The sequence below is a fragment of the Psammomys obesus genome, unplaced genomic scaffold (genome assembly GCF_907164565.1).
Source record: "Psammomys obesus unplaced genomic scaffold, mPsaObe1.curated_primary_1811, whole genome shotgun sequence".
Classification (NCBI taxonomy): Eukaryota; Metazoa; Chordata; class Mammalia; order Rodentia; family Muridae; genus Psammomys; species Psammomys obesus.
The window spans coordinates 681,684-694,757 of NW_026594091.1; the positions used below are offsets into that span (position 1 = coordinate 681,684).

General features: G+C 46.3%; 1 protein-coding gene across 1 annotated transcript in view; it reads left to right on the plus strand.

Annotated features, from left to right (window-relative positions):
• The window catches only part of Myo1f (myosin IF), a 50,870-nt gene extending 40,048 nt beyond the window's left edge, over window positions 1–10,822 (plus strand). The window contains exons 20-28 of the mRNA XM_055617883.1: window positions 1,825–1,939; window positions 2,026–2,195; window positions 4,369–4,514; window positions 5,054–5,200; window positions 5,343–5,491; window positions 5,905–5,988; window positions 7,723–7,918; window positions 8,013–8,182; window positions 10,350–10,822. Coding sequence (XP_055473858.1) covers window positions 1,825–1,939; window positions 2,026–2,195; window positions 4,369–4,514; window positions 5,054–5,200; window positions 5,343–5,491; window positions 5,905–5,988; window positions 7,723–7,918; window positions 8,013–8,182; window positions 10,350–10,426 — 1,254 coding nt within the window. The 3' untranslated portion in view covers window positions 10,427–10,822. The remainder of the gene's footprint in view (window positions 1–1,824; window positions 1,940–2,025; window positions 2,196–4,368; window positions 4,515–5,053; window positions 5,201–5,342; window positions 5,492–5,904; window positions 5,989–7,722; window positions 7,919–8,012; window positions 8,183–10,349) is intronic.
• Window positions 10,823–13,074: the final 2,252 nt, after the last annotated feature.

Genomic DNA, 13,074 nt, shown 5'->3' on the forward strand with positions numbered 1-13,074 from the left:
TGTGTGTGTGTGTGTGTGTGTGTGTGTGTGTGTGTGTGTGTGTGTGTTGCTGGGATAGAACGAACCCAAGGCCTCACCACACTAAACACACACTCCACCACTGAACTTGATTTGAATTTTGTTATTGGGATGAAGAGTGTTTTAAAGCAGAATCTCTTATAGCTCAGGGTAGTCTCAAACTCACTGTGCAGCTAAGGCTGGCCTTGAACTCCTGACTCTCCTTCCTCCATTTCTCAGGGCCTGGGAATACAACTATGTGCCAACATACTGCACTTCCCAGTTTGGGGAGAGAAATTTGAACACAGACACAGGAAAAGAATGTAAGGATGAAGGCAGGGGTTGGAGGGATGCATCTATAAACCAAGATGCATTGATCACTAGTTTGAGGTTGCAGCAGAGCTCTTAGCAGTATTGTGATTCTTTTTTTTTTAAATGATTTATTTATTTTTATTTTATATGCATTGGTGTTTTGCTTTTGGAAGAGCAGCCAGTGTTTTAAACCACAGAGCCATCTCTCTAGCCCTGGCATCATAATTCTTATGTGTTGGGCAAATCCCTCTGATGAAGTGCTATTTTTTATGTGAGAGGAGGGATGAACAAGTGCCAAAGTACATGTGTGAGCTCAGAGCACAGCTTGCAGGAGTGCTCGCTCTCCTTCCACTGTGTGAACTCTGAGAATAGAACTTCAAGTCTCCAGGCTTGGAGGCAAATGCTTTTAACCACTAAGCCATTTCTCCAGGCTCTAGTTATTTTTAAAACAGACCCCAATTTCATTTTCAATAGCATTTCCCAGGCTGGAGAGATGGCGCAGTTACTAAAGTGCTTGCCATGCAAGCCTGAGTTTGATCCTCAGAATCCATTTTAAAAGACCAGGCTTGATGAGGCACACCTGTAATCCCAGTGCTGGAAACAAGAGGAGTATGGGATCACTGCCCAGCCAGTCTAGGCAATTAGCAAGCTCCAGGTTCAGTAAAAGACCCTGTCTCAAAAAATAAGGTAGAAGGCTGGAGTTAAGAGTACTAGTTGATCTTCCAGAGGATCCAGGTTCAAGTCCTAGCACTCATATGGTGATTTGCAATCACCTGTAACTCCAGCTCCAGTTGATCTGATGCCCTCTTTGCTGGCCTCCAGTTGCATTGCACGGACATATTGTATACAGAAAAGCATATGCACAAAAATAATTTAAAAAAAAATAAAATAAGGTGGAGGGAGATAGACACACAACATCAACTTCTGACCTACAAAGGCACATGTGTGGGCACACACACAGAGCAAACCAGTGGTTGAACTTGGATTTGATGCTAACAAGAAAAACCCACGGTTTGAATTTGTGTGAGAGAATAGTCTGTGCATGAGCAGCTGACCACAGAGGCCAGAAGAGGGTGTTGGAGCCCATGGAACTGGAGTTACAGGTGGTTGTGGGCTTCCTGACATGAGTGCTGGGAACTGAATTGCAAGAGCAATAAGTACTTCTTAACTGCTGAGCCATATATCCAGTACACAACCCATTGTTCTATTTTAATGTGGAGGGGCATGAGCCCTGAAATGGGAAGGACTTCTAGGTATAGTCATGAAGAGGAAATGAAAACCATTTTGGATGTTAAGAATGTGGCTCATTTACCTAATATGCACAAAGCCTTGAGTTTCATTCAGCAGCCCATAAAGCAGATGTAATGGCGCATGCCTGTTGTTCCAGCACTTAGGAGGTAGAGGCAAGATAATTAGGAGTTCAAGGTTGTCCTCAGCTGCAAAACAGTTGCATAGCAAGTGTGAGACTATTCAGGAAGGTCTTGCCAGGGCCAACAATCCCTTCCTCCTGTCCAGCTTTTCCTCCTAGAAGAGATGCGAGAGAGGAAGTTTGATGGCTTTGCCCGCACCATCCAGAAAGCCTGGCGGCGCCATGTAGCAATCCGAAAGTACGAGGAGATGCGGGAAGAAGGTGAGGGGCCTTCATTAAGAGACTCAATCTGGAGGCAGGAGGATTAGGAGAGGACATGACTGTTAATCACGCATGTGTCCTCACAGCTTCTAACATCCTACTGAACAAGAAGGAACGCAGGCGAAACAGCATCAACCGGAACTTTGTTGGAGACTACCTGGGGCTGGAGGAGCGGCCTGAGTTGCGTCAGTTCCTGGCCAAGAGGGAACGAGTGGACTTTGCCGACTCAGTCACCAAGTATGACCGCCGCTTCAAGGTGAGACCTGAGTGGGTGTTCCCAACTGAGTTCGTACCTCTGCCTAGCACCCACAGCAGAAACAGCACCCATGGGATCCAGATGCCCTTGTCACAAGTGTATATTCACCTGCAGACATCTCTCCTCACAGATATGCCCCACCAGGCCCTGACACACCTATCCATAAGTAAATCCTCTACTGTGGTAGACACTTGTCCATCAAACATGACCTTAAGGGGCTGGGGCTATAGCTCAGTTGGCAGAGTACTTGCTTAGCATGTACATTCATCCCCAGCATACCGGGAATGGTAGCATGTGTCTGTAATCCCAGCTCTTGGAGGGATCAGGATTTCAAGATTATCCTCTACTATATAGTGAGTTCCAGAGCAGCCTAGGCTATATAAAACCCCAGGGGTAGCACTGTCACGCCTATCCAGACTTCCACAGCTGGGAATAAAGCTGGCAAGCAAACCTGTCCTTGTGCAGTGCAGACACACTTACCCATCAGATACACCCACTTACATCCATACACCCATGGAAATACATGCATTTTCCAGATGCATCTGTCTACTATGACACATTCACTTTGCCCAGAAGTCTATTCCACAGGACCACTTCCCTCGCCTGGCTTAGACACACCTGTCCATTGGATGCACTTTCACTTTACTCTGATGCCTCTATCCATATAAACACTCTCACCATGTCAAGGGAGCCTTGTTCACAGCATGCCTGACTGTCCCAGAAATCATGACCAGACAGATAAATTATGATGACCAGTTAACCTAATCTAGAAAACCCCTTATATATATGAGCAGGTGTATAGGTATATATATGAGATGGAATGGCAAGATGACACAGGAGGTAAATGTACTTGCTGCCAAGACTGAAGACCTGAGTTGGTAGAGGGAGGAACTAACTCCCACAGGTTGTCCTCTGACCTCTATGCCATGTCATGCACACAAAATAAATAAATTTAAAAATAAAATATAACTAACTATCACACCCACCTTCCTAGAGATCTCTGTGGTTCATATAAGCTCATGCCCCTTACTTGTGATCATGACTTTTCTTTTTTTTCATTTCTTTGCACCAATACTGGCCTAGAACTTGCAATTCTCCTGCCCTAGCTTCCCAAGCACTGGGAAAACACATGTGTCCCACCACAAAAAAACTGTTCAGGCAATATGGTCTTTTCTGCCTCTATGAGTTGTATACTCTCACTCAAACAATTCATACCTTCATTTCCTCCTGAGACAGGGTTTCTCTGTGTAGCCCTGGCTGTCCTGGAACTCATTCTGTAGACCGGTCTGGCCTCGAACTCAAAAATCCACCTGCCTTTGCCTCTGGAGTGCTAAACTTAGAAGTATGTGCCACCACAGCGGAGCCGCAATCCACAGCTTTACAAAAGTTGAGGGGAGGGCACGTGGCTCAGTGTGTGCTTAGTGTGCACGCACACATCCGTACACAGGCACAGCTTTATGAGCTTTGCCTAGAGAGACTAACATATCCATTCACTTCAGACAGGACACCAATGACAGCTCAAAGAAACGCTTCCATTAAAGTGTAGCTTGGTGACACAATAGTTTAATTTGCTTCATTTCCAAGAACATGGGTGAGGGATTGGTTACTTACAGAATCACTGGCAACTTACAATTGGCTATACCATGGGAGAAAAAAACTCATTCTCCCACTCAAACCATTAACTGCCTACAGTTCTTCAAGGAGGGGTGGGGCTATATTAGTCCTTCTTCCTAGCAACCATTAACTGCCCACAAATCCTCAGGAGGACTCCGTCCTCATGATACCTCACCTGAAATCAAAATGTAATGAGCCCAATCTTGTGCAAGTCTCTTGAAAATAAATGTGGATGCAGCGAGGACAACAACCATGTCATACCCAGAGGACAGCATTCCTACCTGCCTACCTACACGCGCAAATATACACACACGTGGCTGTAGTCACATCAGGTGTTTCTTCTAGCTTGTATCTGTCACCTGGCCCTGACATCCCATTCTAACCAATATAACCTCACTTTATGCTACTACGTGATTTAGCAACTCACACACCTTCACTTGGGGGGATTTCCCAGTCACCTGCCCCGAAGGCCTCACCCTTATCTACAGCTGGACCTCTGGTGCCAGGCTGCCCATGCCCTGGAGACCAGCCATCAGCCTATGGCCTTGCCTTCCCACAGCCTATCAAACGGGACTTGATCTTGACCCCCAAGTATATATATGTGATTGGGAGAGAGAAGGTAAAAAGGGGACCAGAGAAGGGTCTGATTCGTGAAGTCCTGAAGAAGAAATTGGAAATCCAGGCCCTCCGAGGGGTGTCCCTCAGGTAAGGCCAAGTGACCACCTCTCCTGTAGCAACCTACTTACCTGGAGTTCCTCAGCTGCCTGCTTGCTTGTTCCCAGTGTAACCTGGAGTTCCTCAGCTGCCTGCTTGCTTGTTCCCAGTGTAATCTGGAGTTCCTCAGCTGCCTGCTTGCTTGTTCCCAGATAACCTTAGGTGCTACTATACCTATAGCTCTCTTGCCTCTACCTGCCACATTCATTTGCCCCTAATTTCATGACCTTCAGCAAACTAATTACATTTTTATTTGGAGGAAGGGCACACACATCAGAGCATATGAGTGGAGGTCTGTGCAATGCCATTCCACCATGTGGGTCACAGAGAATGCAATTCAGATTCGGACCTACTTTCATGATCTTTGTGTGGAAATAATTTCTGTCCCTCTTCCTACCTGACCTCTGCATTCCCAATTGCAACCTTCCCAGGCTCCTCCTGCTCCCTTTCCCAAACTTGATCCTCAAAGACTGGACCCTACCAGTCAGATCTTCCTGCACCCCACTTGATACTTTCCTGCCTTTTTCCAGCACCCGACAGGATGACTTCTTCATCCTCCAAGAAGAGGCTGCTGACTCCTTCTTGGAAAGCGTTTTCAAGACCGAATTCGTCAGCCTGCTGTGCAAGCGCTTTGAAGAGGCAGCACGCAGGCCCCTGCCCCTCACCTTCAGTGACACGTAAGCCCTTCAACCCATGGCTGGCTCTAGCATCATTCTAGGCCCAGCCCAGCACTGTTCTCCTACCTACTGCAGGTACCCCTCACAGGTGGGGTAGAAGAGAGACCCCAACTGGCACCCCCAAACTCCCTTCTCCCCCCAGACTACAGTTTCGGGTGAAGAAGGAAGGCTGGGGCGGAGGCAGTACCCGAAATGTCACCTTCTCCCGAGGGACAGGTGACTTGGCTGTGCTCAAGGCTGGGGGCCGAGCTCTCACTATCAGCATCAGGGATGGACTGCCTAAGAGCACCAGTAAGTCTGAGGGAACCAGAGGTGGGCATCTTGAGGACAAAGTGGTGAACTTTGTGGGAGCAGAGTCAGAGAGCCTGCTCTAGGGAGGCCTAGGCCGATAAGGTATAAAGGAAGACATCCTGCCTTATAGAAATGACCAATGAGAGGGAGGAAAACATGGATGGGCATGGCCAAAAAAGCAATCCTATGCTGTCAATAGATGGTGGGGTGTGTCCTGTAGAAGGAGAGCTCAGAGAGTAGGGAGGGTAAAGAGTAGGGTCAGGAAAGATGGAATCCCCACCTGCAATAAACATAGGAGAACCAGTGAACATGAGCAGAGGCATGGTCTCAAGCTGAAGAAGGACTGTTGGAGGACCTGAGTCAAGGACCTAGTCTGGCCACTATTTAAATCTATCCCTGCCTTCTTGTTTCAGAACCTACAAGAAAGGGGTTAGCCCATGGAAGACCTCGAAGGTCAGCACAGGCCCCGACTCGAGCAGCCCCTGGGCCCCCCAGAGGTAAGGAGCTAACTCTTAATGACATCTTTGCTTGCTGTGGACTTCACAATCTAACTACAACAGTGTCTCACCTCACCATAGCTCCCCATCTACCACAAGACACAGTATAAGCATAATTAGAAATACCTTTAAAATTCTACTCTAACAGCATGTAATCCCAGCACTTAAGGAGGCAGAGGCAGGCAGATCTCTGTGAGTTAGAGGTCAGCCTAGTCCAGGACAGCCAAGGTTACACAGAGAAACCCTGTCTTGGGAGAAAAAAAAAGCCAGGCAAGGTGGCATGGGCCTATAATCCCAGCACTTGGGGAGGCTAGCATGATCTACAAAGTGAATCCAGGACGGCCAAGGCTACAAAGAAAAACACTGTCTCAGAAAAGGAAAAAAAAAAAAAAAAGATCCTACCCTACCCTAGCTAGTCACTGACTTCTCCAACCATCCAACACAACTACATTGTCTTGAAACCTCTGCTTGGACTTGCCATCTAAATTCCTACACTTATATACCAGTAGTAGAGTACTTGTTAAGCATGCAGAAAGCCACAGAAATCCAAGTGTGTTGACCACACAGGGAGTTTGAGGCACCCGAACTACATAAGACCATCTCAAAAATACATACATACATACATACATACATACATACATACATACATACATACATACATACATACATACATACATACATACAAATCTGGGCTGGATGTGGTGGTGAACACTTTTAATTCCAGGATTCAGGAGGCTGAGGCAAGTAGATCTCTGGAAGTTCAAGGTCATCTTGTTCTACATAGTCAGTGCCAAGCCAGCCAGAGCTACACAGTGAAACCCTGAATCAAAGGAGAAAGGGAATGTGGAAGAGGAGTAGGGAAGAGAGAGAGGATGGAGAAAGAAAAGGTGGAGGAGAAGGAGGAAGGAAGAAAGAAACTCACAAATTCCTCATCAATTAAAGATTCTTGTTGCATAGCTTGGAGGCCACAATTCAACCCTCAGATCCCAAGTGAAGGTAGAAAGAAGGAACCAACTCCATAGAGTTGGCCTCAGACTTCCATGTGTGTGCCGTGGCATGTGCCCCACACATACATCATACACACATACAATCATAATATATAGTTATTTCTTTTTGTTTTGAGACAGGGTTTCTCTATGCAACAGCTTTGACTGTTTTAGAATTCACTCTGTAGATCAGAGTAGCCTCGAGCTCACAGAGATCCACCTGCCTCTGCCTTCTCAGTGCTCGAAAGGTGTATGCCATCACGCCTGGCAATACATAATAATTTTTAAAGCCATTCACAAAACTCCTCTTCTGGACTTGTAAAGTTTCCCTCTATATCCTCCTACCTCCAGGGTCCCTCATTCAAACTCTGTTATTTTCTTTTTGTTTGTTTTGGTTTGTTGTTGTTGAGACAGGATCTCAACATGTAGTTCTGAAACTTACAGAGATCCACGTGCCTCTGCCTCCTCAAGTTCTGGGGTTAAGTGCAACATTATGCTTTTGTTTTTGAGACAGGATCTCTCTGTGTGGTTCTGGCTGGCCTAGCTGGCCTGGCCTAGAACTTAGAGATCCACCTGCCACTGTCTCCTCAAGTGCTGGGACTAAAATCACTCCTGGCCCTCAGACACAGTTCTGACCACACTGGGTTGAGAGTGGCTGCGTCCTCTGTCAGGCTCAGAACTTAAAGCTAACTCCTTTAATGGTCACAGCTACTCATGACAGATATCTCTGTCTTTGCTTCCATCATAGGCCTGAATCGAAATGGGGTACCACCCTCTTCTAGGGCAGTGCCTCTACCCATGGAGATCACATCTGGAAGGAATTCCCAGAGGCCCCCTCAGGGCCCTCCATCCTCAACCCTAGGAGCCAACAGACGTCCTCGGGCAAGGCCACCTTCTGAACATAACACAGAATTTCTCAATGTGCCTGACCAGGGTGTGGCAGGGTAGGTGGGGAAGGGGGTAGGGCAGAGCCCCAGGAGGTAGTCATGGGATAGGGGAGTATCTAGGGCTGTGATGAGACCCATGCTTCCCCTACAGCATGCAAAGGAAGAGAAGCATAGGGCAGAGACCTGTGCCAGGAGTGGGCCGGCCCAAGCCTCAACCACGATCACATGGCCCAAGGTGTCGTGCACTGTACCAATACATAGGCCAAGATGTGGACGAACTGAGTTTTAACGTGAATGAAGTAATTGAGATCCTCATGGAAGGTTTGTATTCTGGGGTAGATGTTAAGAGTGGGGACTGTTCAGAACCCTGACACAATGAGGCAGCCACACATTACTGCATAGCTTTCCCATCCACTCAAGAACAGAGGCAAGGGCCACTGAGATGGCCCCGTGGATAAAGGCTGTTACCACCAAACCTGATGACATCAGTTCCATCACCAGGATCCACATGATGGAAGGAGAAAATTGACTCTGACCTAAACACACACACACACACACACACACACACACACACACACACACACACAGGAGATAGCACCATGATTAAAGCTTTGCCTCGAAAATATGAGGACCAAAGTTATGATGCCCAGATACCAGTAAGTGATGGGTGGGTATGGCAGCCTATCCATAATTCCAGACTCAAAAGACAGAGACAGAATCCCCAGAGAAAGCTGGCTGGCAAGCCTAGCCACATCACTGAGCCCTGGTTCTGACTGAGGGATTTTGCCTCAGTGAACAAGTTATATGAGCAGAAAGGATAACAATGTAAGGTCTTCACATACACATGGGCCCACATACATGGGCACCTACACACATGCAAAAACATGCAACACAGGGGTGCATACTGTTCACACACATTACAGAAAAACAAAGTGTAATAAAAATTAAAGCTGAGTGCAGTGGTGCACACATTAAAAAACATAGATAAGTAGATGGATGGATGAATGGAGATATATATATATGAACAGGAGTGTCCAGCTCACAGCCTCACCAGCTTGGAATCGTCTGGATAGCCTGGTCTCTGAACACCGCCTCCTGAAGCACCTATGGCTATGGCCTCATTTCATCACACCTCATGTCTAAGCCTCTTTATTATTTTATTTTATTTCATTTTGAGACAAGGCCATGCTCTGCTGCCTAGAATGGTTTTGAACTCATTATCCTTCTTCCCTCAGCCTTCTGAATGCTGGGATGACAGGTAAGCACCACCTTGCCAGGCTGTAGCCTTTATTTTATCAGTAACAACTGACTTCACAAATCCTTGTGAGTAGGAAGGAAGCTGAGTCCAGGTTTCCCTGCTCATTTCCTACTTTTGTCCTCTGGGATGACCCCAGAAGGATTCCTCACACACTCCAAAAGTGGATAGCAGGGGCCCTGGATACACCTGGGGATTGAAGGAAGGGATTTATAGAAGGAGGTGGTTTGGTAGAAAAGTACAAGCAAATCATCTAGAGAATGAGAGGACTGAATGTAGGTCAGTGATAGAGCACTTGCCTCACATGCATGAAGGTTCCATCCTTCTCAGTGTAATGGAGGGATGGAAAGGTAGGAGGGAGAGGGAAGTCGGGGTGCATGGAGGACATAACTCAGTCAGTAAACTGCTGAATGTAAAACACTTGCCTAGCATGTAGAAGGCCCTGGATTCAATCCCCAGCACCCTCTCTTCGGATCCAAATGCTGGTAGCCATGAATGGTGGCACATACATACAGTCCTAGAGCTTCAGAGACTGAGGATGGAGGATGGAGAGTATAGAGACAACTCTGGGCTACTCACAGAGACAGAATCAGTCTCCAAATGAAACAGAATGTGATTACTCATGCCTATAATCACAATCCTCAGGGGACAGAGGCAGGAGGATAAGAGTCCAGGACATCCCCGAAACATAGCACACATGCACACACCCTTGTGTGTGTGTTTATGTATCTGAATGTATGCATGATCCTGTGTCTGTGTGCTTATGTATGTGTGTATATGTGCACACACATATGCATTCCTGTGTTTTACCAAAGCTGCACACATGTCATGGCATACACGTAGAGGTCAGAGGGCAATCTAGGGCCAGTTTTTACCTTCTACCTTGTTTGAAACAGCGTCTTTTGTTACTTGCCACCATATATATATCAGGCTAGCTGACCCAACAGTTTCCAGGGAGTCTCTTGTTTGACCACTGAGCTGGACTAAGAGATGTGTCACATCCCATTGCATCCAGCTCTAATGGGTTCTGAGGAACCTGTCTCAGGTCCTCACACATGTATAACAAGCACTTTCTTCATTAAGCCATCTCCCCAGCCCCATCCATAGTGTATTTAAAGACAACCAGAGCCACATGAGGCCATGTCTCAGAAGCAAAGAAAAACATTATCCAAGATGAATAAAGTAGACAGAGTAGGCATGTGGTCTTTCTCCAGTGTCTCTTCTCTCCCACAGATTCTTCTGGCTGGTGGAAGGGCCGGCTGCATGGCCAGGAAGGTCTCTTTCCAGGAAACTATGTGGAGAAGATCTGATTGTCTATCTACCAGCCTGCCTGCTTGTCTGCCAGGGAGCCAAGCCCTACCAGTGGGAGTCTTGATTACCCTGTCTGCACTGGCCAGAACGCTCAGGCCTGAGGCCTCCAGCCCAGTGGGGGCCATGTATATGGAGGATCAGCACTGTAGCACCCCATGCCTAGTGCTAGTTTCCTGCGGGTTGAATTGCTATCCAAGGCTCCATTTTATCATTTATCCAATAGGATTTGCTGCAGTATCTACCTCCCAGCCACCTTGTGTGTATGAAATGAATTATGTCTTTTCCTGTGAGCAAAGGGCTGTGCACGGTCCAGGGTTAGGGAAGTTTGACAATCAGGCCTTTCCATCTTCTCTCATCACTGAGGCAATAAACATGTCAGGTAAAAGCAAGGAGTAAATTACTGAGTTCTGGGGCTGGGAATATGGCTTAGATGGTGGGGCACTTGCCTTGCAAGCATAAGTTTTCATCAGGACAGCAGAAAACTGGGCATAGTGGTACACACCTATGAGCTCAGGACTCAGGAGATGGAGGTAGGGAGATCAAGAGTTCAATATCATCCTTGACTATGTAGCTGTTGGTTTTTTTAAACTTTAAAAATATTTATTGAGCGTGTGTGTGAGAGAGTGTGTGTGAGTGTGTGCATATGTGCACACGCACGTCAGAAGACAACTCTGAAGTTAGTTCTCTCCTCCTACCATGCAGATTCCAGGAGTCAAATCAAACTCAGATGACCAGGCTTGGTGGTTAGGGCCTTAACCCTAGTGGGGATATAACAAGCCCCAACATAGCTGATTTTGAGGATGTCATGGGCTACATAAGATCTGTGGTGTGGGGGCGGGGGAGGTGTGGAAGACTGCCCAGGAAAGCCATTCTGGTCCTTTTCACTTCAGCTTTGCCTCAGGAAACCAACCTTTGCTGTAAAAAAAAAAAAAAGCACAAGGATGCAACTGGGCCACATCTGGCCTCTTGTTGGCCAATCATTCCACAAAAGCATTTCACAGTCCTTGAGTGTGGCTGAACCACTCATCTATGAGTTCCTTTACACTCTATTGAAAGAGTACTTGCTTAACATGGATTAAACCCAGAGCTAAGAGAGACAGACAGACAGACAGAGAGACTTACTATATACACCAGGCTAGCCTTGAACTCCTACAGATCTGTCTGCTTTGCCTCCTAAGTGCTGAAATTAAAGACATGCCTCCTCTGCCTGTTTTTAAAAACTAGATTTTAAAAATTAAGATTTATTTATTTTAAATATTTAAAAAAATTTTGATACTATAAAATAATCATTTACTTGTCCTAAATATATAAAGGCAACCTAGTCAATGTGTACAGTTTCATTTGTAGCCAGGCATAGTGGTACACACCTGTGATACCAGCACTCGGAGATGGAGGGAGGTGCATCTCTGTGAGTTTGAGGGCAGCCTGATCTACAAAGCAAGTCCAGGACAGCCAGCCAGAACTGTTACACAGAGAAATCCTGCCTCAAAATAAATATTTGAAAATCATGCCATTTGTATGTATGTGTTTTTAGGGCTAACCATTTGATACTGAATAACCAGTTGGTGTGTTCTTCCATTCTCAGCATTCCTTAGTTGTCTATAGTTCTCTGTCTAGTGTTTAGGCCTCATGATCTTACACACACACACATACACACACAGGTTTATGAAGGAAAAGAGTCAGGGAGATGACTCAGCTGGAAAAGGTGCTTGCTGTTCACTCCAGCAACCTGCATTTCATCCCTAGAACCCACATAAAGGTGAAAGGAGAGAACTGACTGTGCAAAGTTTTACTCTTTCATGGCCCCCCTCCCACTAATAACACATAGGGGCTGGAGAGATGGCTCAGTATTTAAAAGCACTGACTGCTCCTCTAGAGGACCTGGATTTGATTCCCAGTACCCACAAGGTGGCTCACAACCATCCACATGACTCCAGCCTCCGGCTATCTAACACCTTCTGCCCTGGGCACTAGGCACACATGTGGTACACACATACACACGCAGGCAAAGCACTCATATACATAAAATAAAAATAGATAAATATCTAAAATAATAAAAATAGTACATAAATTGTTAGGGGCAGTGAGCTGATTCAGCAAGTAGAGGTGCTTTCTACCAAGTCTGACAACCTGGGTTCCATGCCAGGAACCCCACATGCTGAAAGGAGAGAACCAGCCCTGCTAGTTGTTCTGTGACCTCAATATACACAGTGTGGCATATACACCTCAATATACACAATGTTCCTGTCAGCAAAAAATTTAATTAAATTTAATTCTAGTTTGTAAATAAATAAATTTCCATTACAAAAAAAGGAGGAGCTGGGCTATAGCTCAGTTGATAATGTTTGCTTCGTGTGCATGAAGCCCTATGTTCCAACCCAATGCCAAAATGGAAGAAAGAGGGAGAGTGGAGGGAAGAGACAGGTAAAAAGGAAAGGATAGGGAACAAAAGAGAACAAAAATAAGGTCAAGGATGTAGCCCGAGAGAGTGTTTTCCTATCGTGAAGAAAGTCCTGGGTTCCATAGGAGCACCCTTTTAACCAGGTATCTATGGTACACATCCCATCACCCCAGTACTCGAGAGGTGAAAGCAGAAAAACCAGGAGTGCAAACTCATCATGGCTACAAGACAACCAAGGCCAGCCTA